Source organism: Carettochelys insculpta, chromosome 28 (genome assembly GCF_033958435.1).
Source record: "Carettochelys insculpta isolate YL-2023 chromosome 28, ASM3395843v1, whole genome shotgun sequence".
NCBI lineage: Eukaryota > Metazoa > Chordata > Testudines > Carettochelyidae > Carettochelys > Carettochelys insculpta.
In genome coordinates, this window is record NC_134164.1 from 1,927,344 (window position 1) to 1,948,562 (window position 21,219).

General features: G+C 49.3%; 1 protein-coding gene across 2 annotated transcripts; it reads left to right on the top strand.

Moving 5' to 3' along the window:
* The first annotated feature begins 1,137 nt into the window (after positions 1–1,137).
* Positions 1,138–21,091, top strand: CBX1 (chromobox 1). 2 transcript variants are annotated; one of them, XM_074979255.1, is made up of 5 exons: positions 1,138–1,320; positions 11,620–11,795; positions 12,473–12,650; positions 13,645–13,739; positions 14,279–21,091. In XM_074979255.1, exons 2-5 carry the CDS (start codon positions 11,656–11,658, stop codon positions 14,421–14,423), a joined length of 558 nt encoding a protein of 185 aa, XP_074835356.1. In that variant the 5' UTR covers positions 1,138–1,320; positions 11,620–11,655; the 3' UTR covers positions 14,424–21,091. The 2 variants fall into 2 exon arrangements, with proteins under 2 accessions (XP_074835356.1, XP_074835357.1); XM_074979256.1 differs by lacking the exon at positions 1,138–1,320 and adding an exon at positions 6,215–6,434.
* The last annotated feature ends 128 nt before the right edge of the window (positions 21,092–21,219 follow it).

Genomic DNA, 21,219 nt, shown 5'->3' on the forward strand with positions numbered 1-21,219 from the left:
CCTTACGCTGAAATGTGAGTATTTCTATTCCAATTTATTTATTTGATAATAAGCTGGTAGAAATTCAGCAAGATTTCATTTGTTGTCTTCTGTAATAATGGAGCTGCAGAGGTGAGGCATGTGTCCTCCTACCGCCAGCTGACATTTGTGAAATCTCCATCACTGGCAATAATGAAGAGCAGGATGGGCATATGTCAGGGATGATCTAGATGGTGCTGGGTCTTGCTGTGAGGGCAGGGGACTGGATTTGGCCTCTTGAGGTCTCTTCTACTTCTAGTATTCTATGACTCTCACATCTTTCTCTGAAGCATCTGGAACTGGCTACTGTCAGAGACAGGATGTGCGCTAAGTAGACCTCAGGTCTGATCCACTCTGGAGAGTCCTGTGTTCCACTGGGGCAGGGCAGGTGGGTCAGGTTTTCATGTGAGTCTTCCTCACTGGGAGGGTTGGAATTTCCTTTTTGGGGGAAACTGGAGAGTCTCCCCTTATCGCCTGCCTCCTGGAGCTGGAGCATTAAGCCCCTCTGTCAAGGTCCACCCAAACCTTACCCATCATATGCATATAGGACCCATACACCTAGGGGTGTGGGTCACTAGCTCATGCGGTGGCACCTAGACAACTTACAGAACAAGTCCCCTCAGCAGCCTTTGCCAAGAGCCAGCTGGCATTTAGAATCATAGGATCCTAGGGCTGGAAGGGACCTCAGAAGATCACCAAGTCCAGCCCCTGTCTGAAGCAGGATTAACCCACCGGAGGCGGGGGTGTTAGTGTCTGCAGCAGCTCCGGCACAGACGTCCTGGGTTCGAGTCTGCCTGGGTATTTGGGGGGCTGGGAATCCTGCTATTGTCCGTCACAGAATGTCGTAGCCTTCAATTTCCTCACGTGCTATTGAGAAGGGCAGAGGGGGCAGCCCAGGACAGGGAGAAGTGGCTGGGACTCAACACAGCGAAGTTGCGTGGCGCTGCCAAGCTACCCCTACGCCCCACCCGGACTACGACCCCCAGCAGGCAGCGCGGCGAAAGGCCCGCGGCGCTTCGCCCGCTGGGAGCTGTGATCCGCGGAGAACTTCATATCCCATCGTGCGGCGCGTGGGGGCGGGGGTCGCTGCGCAGGCGCAGTGCGCTCGGCGGGTACAGGGAGTTGCTGGGCTCTTTTGTTTGGCGGAGGCGGAGCGCGAGCGGCCAGGCCTGTGGCGCGGCGCCGACGGTAACGGTTCCCCGCCGCCCTCCGTCGCCTCAGCCCGGCCCGGCCGCCGCAGCGCGCAGCCCCCCCCCCCCCGGCTCCGTTTCCCCTCGGGCTCCACTGGCGAGGCTGTGAAAGGTGAGCGGGGGCGGGAGCTGTGGGGTGCTGGGACTGCTGGGGGGGCAGGCGGCGGGGTAATGGGGGGGGGGAGCCAGGAGAGCGCCCGAGGCTGGTGGGGGAGGGGAGCTGCAGGGGGGTGGGGACTGGTGGGGGAGGGGAGCTGCTGGGGGGTTTGGCTGGGGGGGCTGCGGGGGGGCCGGTTGGGGGGAGGTCAGGGAGCTGCAGCGGGACTGTTGCAGGCCCAGGATTAGCCAGAGCCTGGAGCTGTGGGAGGTTCTGGGGGAGCTGGATTTGGAGGGAATTGCAATAACGGTCGGCGGGGGAGCTGGCAGTGGGAGCCACGTGGGGGTAATGGGGAGGTTTGGACTTGGTGGAAGAGGGCAGATGCTCGGAGACATTGCAGAGCTGGCGCTGAGTGGGGGGAGCATGGGGAGTTGGGTGCGGAGGGGAGTTACATCAGAGGTCTTGGGTGAGGTGTGGTTGTAGGGTATGAGGGCTGCATGAGGAGTCAGCGGGAGTCGGGGGTGTGCTTGGAAGGGGAGCTTCACAGAAGAGAGAGCCCAGGTGGTGGCCTAGGTGTGGAGCTGCAGCTGGCTAGGAGCTGTGGGAAAGGGAGAAGATACAGCTGCACCATGACATTTGGAGAAGCTATTTGTGCCAGTGGAGGTGCTGCTCCATGGTGGCCCAAGAGTGTGGGGGCAGATGGCGCTGCACTGAGGGCTGCCTTGCAGGGAGGGTCGGTATGGAGCTTTGGGAGGAGAGGACAGAACAGACTGTAGTGGAGTGGGTCTTGTGGGCAGGAAATGTGGTAGTGGAGCTGGTCTGAAGAAACAGGGTGGGGGCACTGGACGTGGAGCTGCCTTCATAATGGGAACAATGGGGTATGTAAAGAAGAAGCTGTGCCTACAAGGGGAACCAGGCTTAGGGGAGATGAAGCTGCACTGGGAGAAGTGAGGATGGGGCAAAGAAGTGGTGTGGAACTGGATTCAGCTCCAGAGTGCCAAGGAGGGAAGAGAACAAAACTATGGAAGGTGGGAGATGGATGGTAGGAGACAAATTGCTTGATCGCTGTCTTCGGTTCACCTCCTCTGGGGCATCTGGCATTGGCTGTTGTCAGCAGACAGGGTACTGGGCTAGATGGACCTTTGGTCTGACCCAGTATGGCCGTTCTTATGGAGCAGCACCAGGAGTACTGTGGATATTTGAATAGATGGTGATGGTACAGCTGCACCAAGGGGACCTAGGGAGGCATTGAGATTGGTGACGAGTTGGAACTGTATCAAAAGTTCCTGTGTGTTGAAAGTGGGAGGGAACGGGATGGGTGAGACTGGGGCTGACTGGAAACCTGAAGGTTTACCAAGGGTGTCTGCTGGGGTAGCTCTCCCCTTCTGAGACGGTGGCCTTGGGCTGGGAGTGTTGGGGATAATGAAGTGGCAGAGGCGAGGCATGTGTCCTGTGACTGCAAAATCAAGTGGTACAGTAAAAGGACTGTTACAGTGTTTTGGTTCTAAATGTAGGTTTTAGTAATTAAAATAAAATTGCTTTTTAAAAACTTAACTCGGGATTCATAGAATCCAAATTTTTCTTATGTGACAGAAATTTGCTTGGAGTAAGCAGCTCCTGCCAGGCTTGCAAACTGACCATCACAGCCTTTTGTGGGTGTGTCTACACAGTGAAGTTATTTCAAAATAACTTTGCGAGCATCTACACAGTGCAACTGCTATTTCAAAATAATTTCAAAATAACAGATGCCTCATTTTGAAATTGGCAAAGCTCATTGTATGAGGAATAGTGCCTGTTCTGAAATAGGGGCTGTGTAGACCGGAAACAGAGCCTGACCTGAAATAAGCCATAGTGCACCCAATGCCTCTGTTTTGAAACAGACTATATTATGTGTGGATGCTCTATTTTGAAATGCATTTAGTGTGTAGCTGCACTATTTCAAAATAAGCTATTCTGGAAAACCCCTTCTGGAGTAGTTTATTTCAAAATAACACTGCTCCGTAGAAATAGCCTGTTAGTGCTGGAGAGCTAGGCAGTGTAACTGACTAGAAATAGACAAGTCAGGCTGTTGATTAATTGTTTTCTCAATCTGAAATAAAAGAATAAGAAATGGCAGGTTACTTCCTTTATTCACTTGCCCTAAATTCTCCATCAATGCTGAAGATTTCATCTTGCTTTGTCTCAGCCCAGGCTGTTTGAGTGGAAGTTATGTTCAGGTCTAGAGAGTGCAAAACTTGATACACTTGTTCCCATTTCAACAGAAACCTGTGTACTGTCTTTCCCTTGGCAAATGCTGAATAAACTTGGCATGTTCAGAGTCATCAAAGAGGAGTGTGATCCTAGCCAAGTTTGGCAAGGGCAATTGGGGGAAATTAAGTAATAAAGCATTAAAGTTCCACTTAATTTTTAATCCTCTGAGTCAATGGAGTTGGACTGAGTGCATTCAAATGAAAAAAATCTCTGAATCTTCACTGTGTTTATGTTCACTTAGTCTTCTATCTGTAAGTTATCGAAGTCTCCTCTAAAGAAAGCACATTTTGCAGCTAAAGAGGCTGATGCTCCCTCCATCCAATACATCTGTTTGCTTTTTCTTGGGCTTGCTTTGTAATTCTTTGGCTACCTGGATGCTGCTCTGCAGCAGGCCATGCAGTAAAGTGTGGTCGTGTTGTTGCCAGAGTTGAAGTCTTACCCCTCTGTCTGCTATTCTTGTCTCGGTAAAGGAGGTTTTTGTATATACTTTAGGTTGGGCCCCTTTCCTCATTGCCTTTACTGGGGTTTGAATTCTTTCAAGTGGTTTAATGTGTCTTGGATTTTCCTTTTAACTGCTGACATGAAGCTCTTCTCTCCCTTTCTAATGTTCTGTTTTAGCCCTTATAAAGAATGTCTCTTTATCCCCTATGCTGGTGCTTAACATGGTCCAGTGAGGGTGGGAAATGTTATCAGTTAAGTCCTTTTTGATCTTGGATCAGAAAATCACTTTAATGCAGAGTTGGCTGTTTCCCAGACAATAAGCAAAAGATAACTGAAGCTGAATATTAGGAAGAAAATCTTAAATGTGAGGATTAGACTGTAGAATAGCAATGAACCTGGTTAGATCTGACCAATTTCACCAGGAAAGTAGTGGGGCACACCCTATATTGGATATGAGGGTGGGAAAAGTGACTTGGTATCTCTTCTAACTGTAACCTTACGTGAATGAATATAGTGATAGTGAAATCTGTTTGCTTGAGGACTCTGGAGAGCAAAGAACAGGTACAGCATGGGTAACCCCAGGACAAGCTCACTCTTCTCCCCATCCCATCCCTCCCCTCCATGCTCCATCCCCCCACTCCCACAATTGGTGCATCAGTCCTGACAGGGGTGACAGTGCCATTTAGCATTTCTTGCCTCTGGTGCTGAGGTTACTTGTTCTCTGGTGATGTGGACACTTGTTCATTAATTTCTGAGACTGCTGGTGCACTCAAGTCATCAAAGGATCTGTGCCTTTAAGGCCAAAATCTCACTGGAAACAGGACAGCTTCTTAACGGAACTTGTCCATTTAGGGCTGGTCTGCAGTAGAAAATTCGGTTGGAATTACTATATTGGTTAGGGGTGTGAAAAATCCACTCATTTGAGGGGTATATTTACTCTAACCAGGCCCCCGGTAGATGAAAGAATTCTTCCATTAACCTAACTACTTCCCCTTGGGAAGATGGATTGCCTTTGCTGGTGGGAGAATGTGCTGCTGTCACATTTAAAATTTAGACAAGCCCTTTGATTACTCTTCGGGAAGTGCAGGCTCTGAGTTTTTACTATCACTGGAGGCTGTAGTGTCTTCTCTCTCAAACTTCAACAGGGTTTGTCATTTTATTATGGTTAAAGACACTGATTTGTTTAGCTTTCAAAGTAGTAAGGACAATATATGCACTATGTGTAGGAATAGATTGGAACTGCAAGCTGTAGCCAGTTCATATATCTGCCCAAAGCCTCTTACTGGATGCAGGCAGTTGAGGGCAAAGCCAGATGCAGTTTCTGGCATAGAAACTATTCCAAAAGGAACACCGTCAGCATGTCAGGGTCTCTGCAGGAGCAGTCACAGCGCTGGACGATAGTTCTGCTAGTCAAGAATCAATCTCCGGAAAATCAGCTGTCTGGTGACTGTTATCTTGTAGTATCTCAATTAAAATTGAGACTGCACCAGCGCTTCGTGTCTCATCTGTGCTGATCCAAAGCACATTATGTGGGAAGTGTACTGTATAACACAGTCCATGAGCTGGTTGCAGTAGGTAGGCTCATCGACCACAGAACCAGTTGAATGATCTCCCTAGCTGAATATTAGACGCTTTTTGCAAACACGCTCTGTCTCTAAGCATTAATCACAGCGTCTGCAGCATCTGTGACTGAAATTCACTAGGCCTATGGGGAAAAAGTGTGTCCCTGCAGAGAGACTGGAGCCCCAAGATCCAATCTGGTTTCAAGTAAGTCAGGTGCCGTTGCTGAAGCATGGAGCCTCTTGGAATTCTCCTTTTACCAGCAGTGCCTCAGGCTCTTCATTGCCTCCCTTTGTGGCACCTCTTCCTGTATTTTTGCTGTAGGGAGTGGAGTATTAAGCTGTCGCCTGAGGATCTGCTGGAGAATTCCAGAGCCCTCTGTGAGTGAAACCTGAGCTCTCTGCTTCCTGCTGCATTGCTGGCTCCTTCTGGGGGATTAGATGTTGGTGGTCAGAGTCTGTGCATTGTTGGAGTGATGTGGTGCCAACCAGCCTGGCCTCCCTCAACAGCAAGACCGCAGGCAATCCAGAGCCTGATTGCTTTGGGTTTGCCTCTGTTTGGCATCTGATGAAAGGCCCTGTCAGTTTGTATTTAAACCCAGGAGTTTAGAAGGAAGCAGCCTTGTTGCTCACTCTTGATGTGTTTTTCTCAGATGTCTTTTTAAAATGCTGCTTCCGCATTCCAGCCGTCCCTGATGAATGAGATGCTGCGTGCCCTCAGTGCCCAATGTCAACAACAGTGCAGGCATCGGCAGAGCAAGCTTCCACCACACGACCCTGCCCTTATTCCTGACCTGCAGGAGCCAGATATCTGTAGCAGGAGAAGATCAACCTTTGACCCCACCACTGAGGTTGCCAGCAGTGGGCTGGTTAGTTTAGGTGAGATGTGGGGTGGGTAAGGGAATAAGATTAGATTTGGGCATAAACTTTTGCACAAAGTTTATTATTCAAAATGCAGTCTTCGGTGAGGTGTACACACATCCCTCGTTTAAAGAGTACTTTCCTGTTGAGTACTTGCTAAACGGAGGGACACGTATACCCACCTATGTTCACTAAATGAGTGAACTTCCCCCACTAATATGAGCAAGCCACGTGGTCCCTAGCTGGGAAACAGAGAGACCTGCACCCCCTGCGGCAGCCCTAAACTGCCCCCAGCCTTAGAACCCCCCTGCAGCCCCAAACTTCTCCCAGTCTTAGGCCACCCCATCCCTAAACCTCCCCCAGCCTTAGATTCCCCGAACCCGATGACAGCCCTAAACAGCCCAAGCCTTAGACACTCCTCCTCCTCCTGTAGCCTCTTCACTGGGACTGCTAGGCTGGGTGGCTCCCAGCAGGTAACAGTCGTTAAAACCAATTAAATCAAGTGTTAAGCTTTCAGCACCTAAGCATAAGGTAATTGCTATCTCTAGTGATAGACATCTGCCTGAGGCAGCAGTGTTAAGAAACTGCAAATGGCTTCTTTAACAGCCACATGCAGCTCTGAACTGCTCAGCTGGTGACCTTAACAAATCTAATAGTGATCCATGTTTGGGTCCCAATCCCTAGGCTGGGAATCCCTGCTCTACATACATATACTACATCCTATTTCTGGTGCCGAACTATTCAAATACATCACAAAAGTACCTGAAATGAACTGGTTTATATCAAGTTACAAGCACTTGGAACAAATCAGAGACTTTTACATGTATTTTAATGGGAATTTAGTTTCACTCTTACAAGTTTTCGCCTACGAGCAGAAATTTGGGAACCAGTTGTGCTCATATGGTGAGGGATGAGCATATTTGCAAGTTTGGTGTAAATTCACCAGATACATTCAGCCACACTATCTTTTCAAGGTTGAGGCACTGCTCACCAAGTATGTGCTGGGAGGGAAGGACCTACTAATTTATAGCCCAGCAGTTAGTGTTTGGCAAACTGGGGTTCAGTTTTCCCTTCTAGCTGATGTCAAGAAGGGATTTGAACTTGGGTCTTTGGTGTTGTAAGGGAGTGGCATGGACCCTGGGCTGTGGGATATCCGAATGCAGATTTCTCTCTCCCTCCTCTTGGGACTGGGCTGCTTTATATCAAAAGTCTTTGAATTAGGCGCTTGAATTTGAGCCTGCCACGTCCTATGTGAGTGCCCTGACCATGAAGCTATAGTCATTTTCACTTTGTCCCTGCTCCAGTGGCTTTTTAATGATCTATACAAAGTGGAGCAGCTTTCCTGTGAGATACTGAGTCTCCCAACCCTGCCCAGCAGAAGATTCCCCAGGCCGGTATCTGTGGCGCTCACCTAGGGTGCGGGCAACCTAGTTCAAATCCCTTCTTCACATTAGGCAGGGTGGGGGAGGGGAGTTAAATGTGGGTCTCCAAAATCCCTGGTGAATGCCTTACCCACGGTGTTAAGCGTTAGTGGGCCAGAAGCACAGGTGGTACCCTTCTGATAACACACAGCATTTTGTGTTCACTGAGGTTTGTTTGACACCCCCCCCTTTTTTTAATTTGCCAAAACTTTTTGCAAATTTCAGGTTTAGTTCATTGCAGTTCTGCATATTTTCGAACCCCAAACTCAGTTGTTTGCCCAGCTGTGCTTGTGTTGTGGGACACTTAATCACTTGAAATGGCATTGGGACTCCTGGCGGGCTCCAAGGTCACCGAACAGTAATTGGTGTAATGGATCGACCTAGTCTAGATTCCATTGCTACACCTGTGAATACCCCATTCATAAATGGGGCACAGCTTTCAGCATTAAGGCAGAGTGCTGCTGAGGGCCAGCTCTTTGGGAATCTCCGTTATCAGGAAATGGCTAGCCCAGATTCTGTGGAAGTGGTTGCCTGATGCCTGTGCTCAGAGCAAGGCCCAAAGGACAGGTTGCCTATTGGCAGCTGGAGCTAAATTCTGTCTTCCAGCAAACCCAGTTCCAGTTGCTGTGGCTGAGATGACAGAAGGCTTGTAGTGCGGGTATTGGGTCTGAGTGACAAGCTAGGGTCCAGAATTGAGCAACTGAGATCAGTGTGAGAGAGGGTCACAGGGCCCCACATCCAGTGAGTCATGGCGTTTGCCTAAGGGAAAAGCCTCAGAGGCTCTGCCTTTCCAAGCACCTCACTGCACACAGAGCATCTAGAAGAAATGAAATAGGGAAGTGAAGCAGCGCATCTCTTGACTGTGTTCTTGACTGTGGCTCCTAAAAACTCGGCCAGCGGTGGCTTTGGTGTTTCTGAATTACACTGCCCACAGTGAGGTCTGTTTGGTTTACACCTGTGCCTCCCTCCTCAGCGGGTCTTGTCAGTTGAAGAAGAACTTTGTGTGGCTCAAAAGCTTGTCTCCCTTACCAAAAGACGTTGGTCCAATAAAAGATGTTACGTCACCTACCTTGTGTCTCTCATTGTCAGTTGCATAGCCTAGCACTGTCATGAGCATCGTGACCAACTGTGGGGTACATACAGAAACAATACTTGAGCTGTTGAAACAGGTCCCTCAGTGCAGAGGATGGCCCACAGGCTCAGCACAGTTACAAGTCTCTTAATTTTCTGCTCTTCAAGCTAACCCAAACTCTCAAGATTTTTGCGAGTGGCTGTTTCTCACATGCAATACAAAATGGCCTCTCTGTTGGAGAAAATCTCTTGACAGGTGACATGTCTGACCTCGCTGTAGTCGTTTGCTTGGCAAGGTTTCTTTCATTAGGATCAATGGCATATTGTTCCATAGCACTTAGGCTGCAAAAACTCTGCCAGCTGCACAAACTGTTCTGGTTTGACTGGAAAAGAATAATTCCTACTGGCAGCGTGAGCATAGTGGTTAAGGTACAGGACTGGGAGTCAAAAGATCAGCATTCTAGTCACAGCTTTCCTGCCGCCCTCACGCAGATAGTGTGTTGCACTTTGTAGTATTGACCAAAGACTTGCTGGTTGTAGATTTCTGCCCTCCCTCCCTTACCAGGGCAGATCCCCAAGATCTATTTACTTCCAACTAACATGGGGCAGCCACTATGTTGACTGGACCATGCTGCCCTAGTGTCATGCTAAAATGTGAGTGCAGCTACTAATTGAGACCAAAAATCCTTGGTGGCTCAGAATGCCACTTAGATGGATGGTGCCAGAAACACCTGTACTGTAGGGAGGATAGAGGCATGGGTATCAGAAGGCCTTTTCATTGTAGGAATCAAGATCTGTGATAGGGAGTCTCCATTCCTGGGAAGGTTGAGGCACAGGCCCCATGCATGAGCGGGAGGTGTTTGCAGAGCTGTCGTGTTCTGCTCCTGGAGCATCCTGTCAGTTGGGCAATGAATTTGGCTTGCTTGCAAGGCCCAGCTAACACTTGACATGGATGTGCCTTATTTGCAGCAGACTCTGCTTGTGTGACGAGGAAACACAGAAGCCAGAATATTTGCCCGTTATTGCATTCCCTTTCCTGAGGAGCAAACTATCAGAGGAATTAGCCGGTGGCCACAAAGTGAGTCAGTGTCAGAGCTCCCTGCCCACGCCCTCCACTGCTTCCTAATTGGTGCTGGGTTTACATGGAGCAGCTCATATTTAAACAGCAGTCGAACATGGGTGACACCCATAGCTTGGGTAGGGAGCTAACTAAATATCCCAGGCTAAGCATGATCTAGCACCTTCCCCCAAAGCAACAAAAGGGGAGTTGATTATAAGGGAATGTGTCAGGAAGCTACCTTGGAGAAGAAGCATTTCTGATACCTGTCGTGCTGTTCTGCTGCTGCTATCTTGTTTGGAAATGCTTTATGCAACACAGAGGTTTGCACACTGAGTTGAACTAAGTAGCTGAAGTGAGGAAGGCTGGTCAGGTGATGAAGGCATACAATAGGAACAGCTGTACTGGGTCAGATCAAAGGTCTACATAGCCTGCCTTTCTATAGTCGCCAATGCCAGGCACTTGACAGAGCTTGGGTGACCTGCATTCTGTTTGTGGCTCTGTCCCAGACTCCCTGTGGGGTTAGGTAAATCATTTAGTCTCTGTGCTTCAGATTCCCATTGGTAAAATGGGAATTTCGCTGCCACACTGGTGCGTTTTGAAGATAAATGTAGTTGTGGAAGTGGAGGCAGGGGCTATAAATTTCTAGATAGGAGACAGAAATGAAGCAAGACATGGGAGGCCATTTCCCAAGAGGGGTAGTTCTGCAGCTCATTGGAGAATGGCTCAGGCCTGTCCTGAGTGTGGCTGTTTTGTAAGGAGGAAAATTCCTATTGCTCTGCTATTGGGACTTTGCTCTGCACACAAGCTGGTATGGTGGCAGGTACTATGAGGTCAGAATTTGGCAGGCAGGACAGAGATCCCTGAAGGTGAGGATGGGCAGCTTGAATGTGATGGGGTAAGAGATGGAAACTGAGGGTATGGGGGGGTTTGACTGTTTTGCCTGGAGAGGAGACTGGATGTATGTGTATCTGTTTAATAGCATTATCCAGTGGGAAGCCTCTTATCTTAAATGAGCAAGATTATTCTGCCAGGCAATCGCCCTCCGCCTCTTAGGCGTTGAACCTACGGTAAACCCCCAAAATGCGTAATTCTGAGTCGCACTTAACTTGTGTTAACGCGAGTTAAGCGCAGCTCAAAGCTGCTCTGTGGCTGTCTGCTGCCCAGCTCCCCTCTGCTGGTGGAAGCCAGGAAACTGACCACTGGTGTGCTGGTCTGTTTCCTGTCTCCTGTGAGTGGCTGGAGCCTGGCTCCCAGGAAACTGCACACTGACCAGCACTGCTGCACTAGTCAGTTTCCCAGCTCCTGTCAGGGGCTGCAGCTGCTCCTGTCAGTGGGGGCAGCCCAGAGTCCGGCTCAGCTGCTGCCCAGAAGCACAGCTCTGCAAGCAGAGGGGAGCCAGGCTGCTTCCTGTCCCCAGCTCCCCTCTCTTACATGGAGCCAGGAAATTGACCAGGGCTTGTGCCCTCCTCAGTTTCCTGGCTCCCCCAAGTTGTGCGGGAAACTTGACTTACACAGGGATTGCAAGCCCCGCATAAGTCGGGGGTCTACTGTATGTATGTTCTTTTAGAAAGCAGTATTAATGTCCCAGCCTCCTTGCGTTGCAGCTCCTCCCACTCCCACCCTGACTTGTTTGTGTGTCTCCCCACTTTAGCAGCGTCGCCCTTAAGCTGAAAAACTGGCCAGCACAATGGGAAAAAAGCAGAACAAGAAGAAAGTGGAGGAGGTCTTAGAGGAAGAAGAAGAGGAGTATGTGGTGGAGAAGGTCCTAGACCGACGAGTGGTGAAGGGCAAAGTGGAGTATCTGCTCAAGTGGAAAGGCTTCTCAGAGTAAGTGGACAGGATGCAGTCCAGTCTGTGATCCCTCCTTGTGCTGACAGTGTTTCACTGCTAGTCTGGGGCTTGGGAGGCCCAGGTTCAGTTCCCTACTCCGGTACAGTCTCCATGTGTGACCTTGGGCAAATCACATAGTCTGTCCGTGCATCAGTACCCTGGCTGTAAAATAGGGATTATTGCCCTGCCCTGCCGAGGCTTGTGAAGATAAAGATGATATACTATATTGAGAGAGCACCAGTCTAGCTGGGTGGGCAAGAAGGTCTCACTTCCCTCCTGTGTGAGGAACCTTTGGAATGGGCTGGTCAGAGACCATGGCAGTCCCCAGCCCCACCGTCCTCTCTCGACTGGATGGTCAACCCCACTTGGTATATGGGGGAGACATTGCCTTAAAGGGTTCCTCTTCCTCTCCCTAGAAAGCCAAGTCTGAGCTTGTCAGTGAAGTGTTGCTGCGCTGGCATGCGAGTGGATTACATCTACCCACCAGAGCAAGTCTGTGAGGGGCAGCAGCTTTGACATCTCTCTCTTCCCCCCCAGTGCAGGGACCCAGAACTCAGGGTGTAGAGAGCTAAAGTTCTGGTAGCATCTCTGTGGGCTCATATCCAGGGTCTCCCTTCACTGACTCTGAGCCACAGGCTCTAGTAGTGAGAGCAAGCTGTCTCCTTTGTTTTCAGCGAGGATAATACATGGGAGCCAGAGGAGAATCTCGACTGCCCCGACCTCATCGCAGAGTTTCTCCAGTCCCAGAAAACTGCGCATGAGAGTGAGAAATCGGAGGGGAGTAAACGCAAAGCTGAGTCTGACACAGAGGACAGAGGGGAGGAGAGCAAACCAAAGAAGAAAAAGGAAGAGGTGAGGCAAGACAGCTGGGGAGAAGCTCTCCAGCCCCTCACCTCCAGGGAGAGTTGTTCCTGGATTCATCACTAGTCGGTAGTAGTGAGAGAAGAGGGCAGGGAGCCAGCCCTCTGGTTCTAGGTGCAGCACTGCTGCAGACAGCCTGTGATGGTAGCCAGCCCCCTTCCCCACTCAAAATAGGTGATAGTGGATGCCAACCCCAGAGAGGGGCTTGTTGTGTCTGGGAAGTGCTTTAAAATCCAGAGCTGCCCCAAAATGTTCTTTCTCTTCTCCCATTCCCTGCTCAGGGGCAGGGGGTCAGAGATCCAGCCACCCCTCCCGAGCCCCAGGGGTCAGCTGATAAGTCTGAGGCAGTGCTTAGAACCAACCTGAGGTGCCCTCCTGGGATAGTGGGCAGAGTGCACCAGTGCAATGACGGTCCCCACACCAACCCCAGGAGTCCCTGACTATGGGGAAATAGTGTCCAAAGGGGACTGGGGTGCCGGTCACCAGGACAAAACAAAGGAAGCGGGTGGGGGCACAGAGCAGCAAACCCAGGCAGTGCCCGCTGCCCCCAAGGGTTGGTGGAGTCTGCAAGTTATGTGCAGACGAGAGAGAAGAAAAGGGCCTCACTGCCACGGACAGCATGGGCATGCGTCTCTCTCCTGGTCCAGCTTCGTCCTCTTGGCCTGATGACTAGTGGCAGGAGGGAGTTGCCAAGCAAGGTTTCAACTTTGTATGACCACAGCCAGGGAGATCAAACAAGTCCTTTTCTGTACATCATGGGCAGCAGCAGGCAAGCCCCACTGCTCTGCCTCAGACCTTGCAAACCTCCTCGTAGTTCGTGGGGCGTTGAGCATGCACAGCCCATTCCGCTCTCTGCAGACACACACAGCCTGAGGGGTGCCCAGTCACCCACTCAACAGTCCTCCAGCGAAGTCTGCATCATTGATGGCACAGCAGCTCACGCATGCGCCAGCAGCTTCTAAAAATGTCCCTCTTTGTCTTTCAGTCAGAGAAACCACGAGGCTTTGCCCGGGGGTTTGAACCTGAGCGGATCATTGGTGCCACAGATTCCAGTGGGGAGCTCATGTTCTTAATGAAATGGTGAGTGTCCGTGTCCATCACTTTCTTCACTTACTCTGGCCAGAGAGACAAGGAGCGGCCCCCCCGGGGCGGCCTGGCTAGCTGGCCTGAAATCTCTCTCCATGGCGCTGTCAACAGGCAGAACCTTTGAGAGTCCTGAAGTCTCTGCCACAGGCACTAACTTGGGCAGAGGAAAGCCTCCTGTTCTGTGCCTGGAATAGAGCCGCACCAGACACAGCTTCCCCCTCAGTTGTGTCAAGGAGCACTGGGGCAAGAGGCATCTAGGTCTGTTTAATCCAAGCTGTGGCCAGAGGTGGGAGCTCCTTGTCTCGCTGGGTGTTGCCTACTGCAGCTGAGATGTATGGGGACAGGTCTCCAGCTTTGACCACTGCTCCCCACAATCCTCTTGTTTGGTGGGCTTCCTGTCCTTCAGCCATTTGGAGTGTTGCGTGGAAAACCCATCTGACTGAGGCCTTCCTTGACGTACCTGCTGCCTCTCGGATCACTCCAGTGATATCTGCTTCCAAGTCCCTTCACTGTACCTCTGCTTCACCCTGTAGGAAGAACTCTGATGAGGCTGACCTGGTCCCTGCAAAGGAAGCCAACATCAAGTGTCCCCAAGTGGTCATCTCGTTCTATGAGGAGAGACTGACATGGCACTCGTACCCCTCGGAAGACGACGACAAGAAAGAGGACAAGAACTAAGATGCTTGTTCTGGCCAATCTCTGTACAAAGATCAGATCAGACTGGGTTTGAGCGATGGTGAGAATGCACCTCAACTTAGAGAAGAGGTGGCTTGAGAAGATGCCCTTTGAAGAGTGTGGTTTCTGTGCCCTGCAGCTGCTCAAGTGTTCCATGTAGCTCAGTGGACACCAGTGTCCAGCTTCAAACCAGCCGGAGGGGAGGGGGGAGGGGTCATGTTTCAAGGCTGTTTGTTCTGCAGCTTTCTGGAGAGGAAGCGAGAGCCCCTTCTGTGAAGAATGGTTCCTGGTGATGGGTAGGCTGGGGAAAGGGAGAGCAGACGGATACTGCATGTTCTTCAAAGACCATCTCAGCAATCCACAGCCTTCTTCCCCATAGTGTTAACTCTGCATTTTTACAGCGTAGCATGTGTGTAGGTTTTTCTTTTTGCTATTACTGGTGTATGTTTGTGGGGGGAGGGGGGTCCTTTTGTTTAATGGGGTGGGAGGTGCGGTTGACAGTGTTCCAGATCCATGACCAGAATCCTTTTTTATAATCCTCTTTAACTTAAACCCCCAAGTATTGATAATAGGACTAGGGGGCAGAGACAGTTGTATGAGTGTGAAGCTGTGAATGTCCCTAGTGCTGTTGTGGGGAGGCATGCAGCAAAGGTGCAAGCCTGTAATTAGCAATGTCTCCAGACACACAACTGCCAGGGCTGCTGACATGTGCATTGTGAGAGGGAGGGAATTGGTGCCAGTTCCCTTCACAGCCTTTCTGCCCCTTTTCCGTTCAGGTGCTATTTCGTGACATTAGAGAAAGTTCTGATTTCTCTTTGATTTCTTCTCAACCCCAATGGGTTCTGTCCAGCCAGCAGCATTGGGAACTCCTTTATTCTCTGTACGTATGTGATCTGTGCCTCCCTGTTTTTAATCCTATTTGTGTAATGTGGGAGGGAGATGAAATCAGTTCAGAATCCTCCATCACAAGTGATTTGTTTTCAAACCCAAACTTCAGCACCGGAGTCAGCTCCGTTCCTCTGCTGAAATTTTTTAAATCAAACGGATTTATTAAAAATACTGAAATATTTAATGTTTGGAGTCATTAGCGCTCCTGCAGGCTCCTGGCACCTCCTTGTAGGGTGATCTGTATCTAGAACTGCATTGTACAAACCTTTTTTTAAACGCATGTGTTTAGGTTTCTGTGAAAACATTGTTTAAATGTAAAGTAAGTGTTTGGATTTTAACTTCATACCAAGCTCTGTCCGTTTTTTGTCTCAATAAAATTTTAGATTTATAATCCTGATTTTACTTCTCTCTCTAAATTGCTCCCTTCTGCAGCTGTTGTGATGGAGTCTTCCACAAGCATAGAACAGTTAACGTGTTGCTGCAGCTGTCTGCTTTCAACAGGCCTGGATTGCTGGTGCAGAATGGTTTATGGGCCTGTGCCTTTGTAAATCAGGTGGCAACGGAGGCAAGAATTCAGACCAGACAGCAGCCTATTTATTTTTACTTTCCATCTGAAGGGAGCAAGTGTCTGGGAGGTTAGTGTCAAGTGCAAGCTCCTGAGTCAAATCTCCTGGGGCTCTAGCGTTTCCTGTAAAGGAGATGCGCCTTGATTTTGGTAGTCTCTGACCAGTGAGTGTTATGTCTGGATACAGTTTGCAGCAGTGGAATTGCATGACCATATATATGTAACATCACACCTTCCCATGCTCTTCCCTGCTTTGCCACTGTGTGGGGAGGTCACTTAAGTAGACTGGGCTACATTTTCCCAGAACCTGGGAGCCTGTCCATGAGGCTTCCTTCGTGTGACAGCCAGTGCTGTTACGAGGAGGAGGGAGGAAAAATTATTCTCCTTGGCCTCTGATGATAGGACAAGAGGCTTAAATTGCAGCAAGGGAGATTTAGGTTAGACATCATGAGAAACTTAGTAACCATCAGGGTGGTAAATCACAGGAGTAAATTGCTGAGGGAGGTTATGGAATCTTTGTCACTGGAGACAGAGAAACACCCATCAGGTATGATTTGGTGCTCAGTCCTGTCGTGAGTGCAGTGACTGGACTGGATGACCTCTTGAGGTCCCCTCCAGTTCTTGAATTCTGTGCCGTGTCATCAGCTTTTACCTCCCTTTAGCAGTGCTTTTTATAAAGGTCTCTTAATGGGGCCAGGGTCCCAGGAACTTCAAAACAAATCATACCGTAAAGCCTCCCTGAGTCCTGTACTGACCCATTAGGACTGACAGAATGTTGCAAACTGGCAAGCAAGAACACACGTCAAGAGTTCTGCATCACAACACTTACGTTGGCATTTTGTTTTGGCCACCTCACATGTCATGGTAGAATAGGAAATGTGCTGTTGCCTCTTCTGACACTCTTTGAACCTTAACACTGGGGTCTGCTGTTACTGGGAGGCAGACCCAATGGCCGAGACATTAGGTTTTGGAGTTATGTAGTTAGGGCAAGAAGAAAGAGTGAGTGTCTAATTGTTGATGGCCAATGACAGCAGGGTCAGCCAATCAGAGGGCTGCTGGTTTAGTGACATGAAACTACAGCCAAAGGTATCAGAGAGGTAGCCCTGTTAGTCTGTAGCTTCAAGAACAAGAAGTCCTGTGGCACCTGATAGACTAACAGAGATTTTGGAGCATAAACTTTTGTGGGCAAAGATCCACTTTGTCCGATGCATGAGTGGGGTTGTGCACCTTCTGAAGTCCTGCCCACAAAAGTTTATGCTCCAAAATGTTAGTCTGTAAGGTGCCACAGGAGTTCTTGTTCTCTACAGCCAACTGGAATCCAGGTTATATGTGCACTTTGCCTCTGCTGGGGCAGTTGAGGGTGTTATGCCTGTATTAGTGTCCAGCCAATGGAAGGTAGTAAGGGTTGGATTCCATAAAGGGTTCTGGTGAAATAAATTGCAGCAGGTAGCAGAAGAGGCTTTAGTGTAGTCAAGTGCCCATGGACTAACTTGCTTATGAACAGGCTGTCTGGCTTTCCTCCTAATAATGTTAATCCTGCAGCAAGTGGCTGGAATGGGGCAGGGACTGATGAGCTAGTGTCTATTCCCACCACTATTAGGAGTGGGGCTTTGAGGGACTCTTTCAGGAGAGCAGAAATGATTTCCCCAACAGTCAACAACACCAAGCCTTTCACCAGAATCCTACATTGTCTAGGGGAAGTTGGGGTGGGGAGGCTGCCCTCCAGGTGCTTAATGAGACTGTTAACATTGAACTGGCTGGCCCCAGGGGTGAGTAACAACAGAACAGCCTGATGCCTGTTAGAAATGACATTCCCTCACAGCTCTTGCTGAGAGCATAGAAACAATCAGTGGAGAAATACTGCCTGCTTTTGAAAACAAAGAGCTCCACTTCACCTGATTACAGAGCAGCAGGGAAGCAGCTTGAGCCATCCCGTGCTGCCTGAGGGGGAAGGCAGCAAGAGAGATTGTTGGTTAAGCCCCTTCCCCTCTACCTCGAGTTTGTATTAAGAGGCCAAAGTCTGGCTGCCCAAAGTGACACTTGACAGCTTTGGGCAAACAGCCCAGAAGTGAATGGAACTGTCAGGGAAATATTCCTCTGACTTGCTGCTTTGAAACTCTCTGGCATTTGAGGCAGAAGTAGCTTTTTTTTCACTTGTGGTCTGTGTGCTGGGCAGGCTGGGAAATTCTGACTAACTCTCACAAGCACAAATTTCAACCTAGGCTCAGCCACAAAGGTGGGGAAAAAAATACCCTGTTGGAATTGAGCCTTCCCCCACTGCTTTCTGCTGGACATCAGCTGCAAATTAAGAACCAGTTCCATGGTCAGACACACAGGTTCTCTCTCTCTCTCTGTGGTCTCAGGAAAGTTAATGACTTGAACTTGCCTTTCATACAAAAAAGGAGGAACCTCTGCTCTCCCAATCTAGCTTTTAACTGAGCATTGAGAGCCTCTGGTGAAAGGTACCATCCCCAGGCACCATCAGCAGTTGTAAAATGAAATCCTGGAACCAGCCCTGGGGTAAGTGAGCTTTGAGCTGTAGCTCTATTTGCTCATTTTACAACAGAGTTCACAGGGGCAGGCTCCAGCCTAGAAGGATGAAGGCTAAGCAGGAGGGGGGCAGCTCCCTCTTGTAAGCATTTACAAGAGCCAGGGGCTCACCTGCAAATGCTTATATGGCTCCTGCTTAGGTGAGTTTCACCCAACAGGGAGAAAGGTGGGAAAAATGTAACAATTGACAGGGTGTCTCAGCTCTGTGTGCAACCTTGGAAAATACTTCACCCTGACTAGCTCTCAAACCAGGAATGCCCCTGTTGCGTCAACTCCAAGTAGTAGTACCTCCTCGGGAGACAGCAAAATTTAGAGTGGAACTACCAAAACTCCTCTTGAAAAATGCATCTGGCGGCATTTCTAATACTTAAACAGTTTTACATTATCTGCCTTATCTCCATTCACTTTGGAGCAAAACTGGAGTGGTTCAAAGTCCTCACAGAAAGACACACTCATTCTGTGAAGGATGTTCTAAATCCTGCAAAGAAACCTGTTGGTCTCACGCAAATACTTTTGTATAAAATCTTCACTTTCCTCAATCAGGGGTGGGGGCCTAGTTGCTATTTTGATGCACTGAGTAACAACAGTGGCAGAGATAATTTTGGAAACTTCCATCAGTTGCATGGCTTCTAAAGCTGGTGAGACTTGTTTGCACAGGAGGCCCCTTCTGCCCTATGTAGGTATTGCTCAGACAACCCTGGCAGTGGGTGCTGTGCTAATCAGCAGGCTGCATTTGAATTTCTCCTGAGCAGCCACAAGAGCAGCCTGCTTACATGGAACTCTGCTCCTGTCTCCTACTGCTCGCTAAAGGGAATGAACAAGTTTATGTAAAGTATCTGGCAGACTGTCATAACAACCTGTCACCCTTTAGCCATGGCTGCTGCTGAGAAGTGGGGGGTTCCTGGGAGCAGAACAGCAATGCTGCCTTGGCCTCTGACACTTGACACTTAATAGTAATGGATGGCCCTGGCTCTGTTTTAGGCTGCATACACAGAAGCAGGATGCCTGGTTTCTTTTCATGACTGTCCATGACTTGCAGTACGAGCTTAGGACAGAACACACCACTACTGCAACCTAGGTCTGTACTTTTCCCTCTCTGGTTTAATCAGCAGTCAGTTGGTCATACCGAGAAATAGAGCAACTTGTTGCTTATTGAAATAGTCCACAGTAGGCTGCAGTGTTTGCAGCGTGAGGTTATTCCCCATGGCAGGCTGCAAGCATCAGTCCAGGGCACATGCTCCCCATAATGTAATACAGCTTGTCTAAGGGTACCTCTAACTACCCCATAGATTGACTCAGTCAGGGGTGATCTTCCAGGGTTTGATTTCACATGCCTCGTGGGGACACGTGAAATCAAACTAGCAGGGGTTGACAGTCAAGCCCCTGTACACCTCAAATCTCAAGGAGTAAGGGAGGTGGATGGGAGACTCTCCTGTCCATCACCCTGACAAAAGCCCAGTAAGTCAATCACAGCTACACAGATTCCAGCTAGGCCACTTCCCATAGCTGGAATTGCATATCTACAATCAATTCAAGGTCTAGTGTAGATCTGGCCTAAGCTGCTATCAGGACTGTGTTTTTGACTTGACTGGCACTAACCTCTCTCCTATTCCTCTTCCCTGTCGCCAGCTCTTGTCCCAAGAATTTCTGGAGAATTGCTGCAGCCAGAGGCAAATCAGGCCTTGCTGTCACTTGCAACTCAAGGGAGCCCTGCCAAACCCATCACATACTAAGTCACCCCTCTGCCAAACTACTGCTGAGTAGGTAGCAAAGGAATTGGGCTCAAGGAAGCCCTGCATGTGACCACTGAAGAGCCCATAACAGTGCACACCAAGTCCCTCTTCATTCCTGAGTTAACCCTGCCAAAAACCTCTCTATACACTTGCCCAATGCAAGAAGTGGTCACAACTCTGCCCCGCTGACTTTGTCCTAGGGGAACCGTTCTTGCATTTCATTTGTACTTGCAGAGTGCCCTGCATTTCTTTTTGCTAGACAGTTGAGACTGCTGCACATAGGTGGCCAGCAGTCCTGCTCCCAATATATGCTCTCCCAAGCCACATCACTCTGGGCAGGGAAGGAGGTAAGATTTTAGCAACTCGCAGTTGCCGTACAAAAGGCAGCTCGTCTGAGCAGCTGTTTTCCTTGGAACATCCCTACTTGAGCCCACCCTCCCTTTCATGCTGTTTTTCCTTAGTTTATCCCCATCAAGAACCACCTGCCCTCAGACGGCTGGGGAAGATTAAGGCCTCAAGGGTCCTGAGCAGTTGATAAAGCATGAAACCTTTTAACCCACTAACCCAAGTCTGTAGCTTTAGTTTACCAGAATTAAGTTCAGTTTGGTCAGGGACACTGATGAAAGCCTTACAGCAGCAGCTGCTGCCTGCTGGAGGGTATCCCAGCACACTTAAACCAGATACACAATTCCTTTGAGGATATTTTATTTTAAAAGTCTGAACCAACAGTGAGGGAGGCACAAACTGAGGTAGCACCAAGCTTTTTTTTTTTTTTTTTTTTTTTTTTTTAAAGTGATAGGCTCTCCTTTCTCCTGGGGAGGCACCTGTTAGCTAGAGGCTGCAAAGAAGCCCATTTAAAGGGTTTTTTTATAGTTAGGAATAAGAATTAACCCAACTCCCAACCCTTCAATAGTTAGGCCCAGTTCATGCTCAAGGGACAAACCAACTTTAGCCCCAGAACATCTGGCCATGGAGAGGAAGCAATTGTTGCCGAAAGGGCAGTTATACAGGAAAGTGCCACATAGGGTCATTAATATTTTAACTTCCCTTCTTCTAAAAAGAA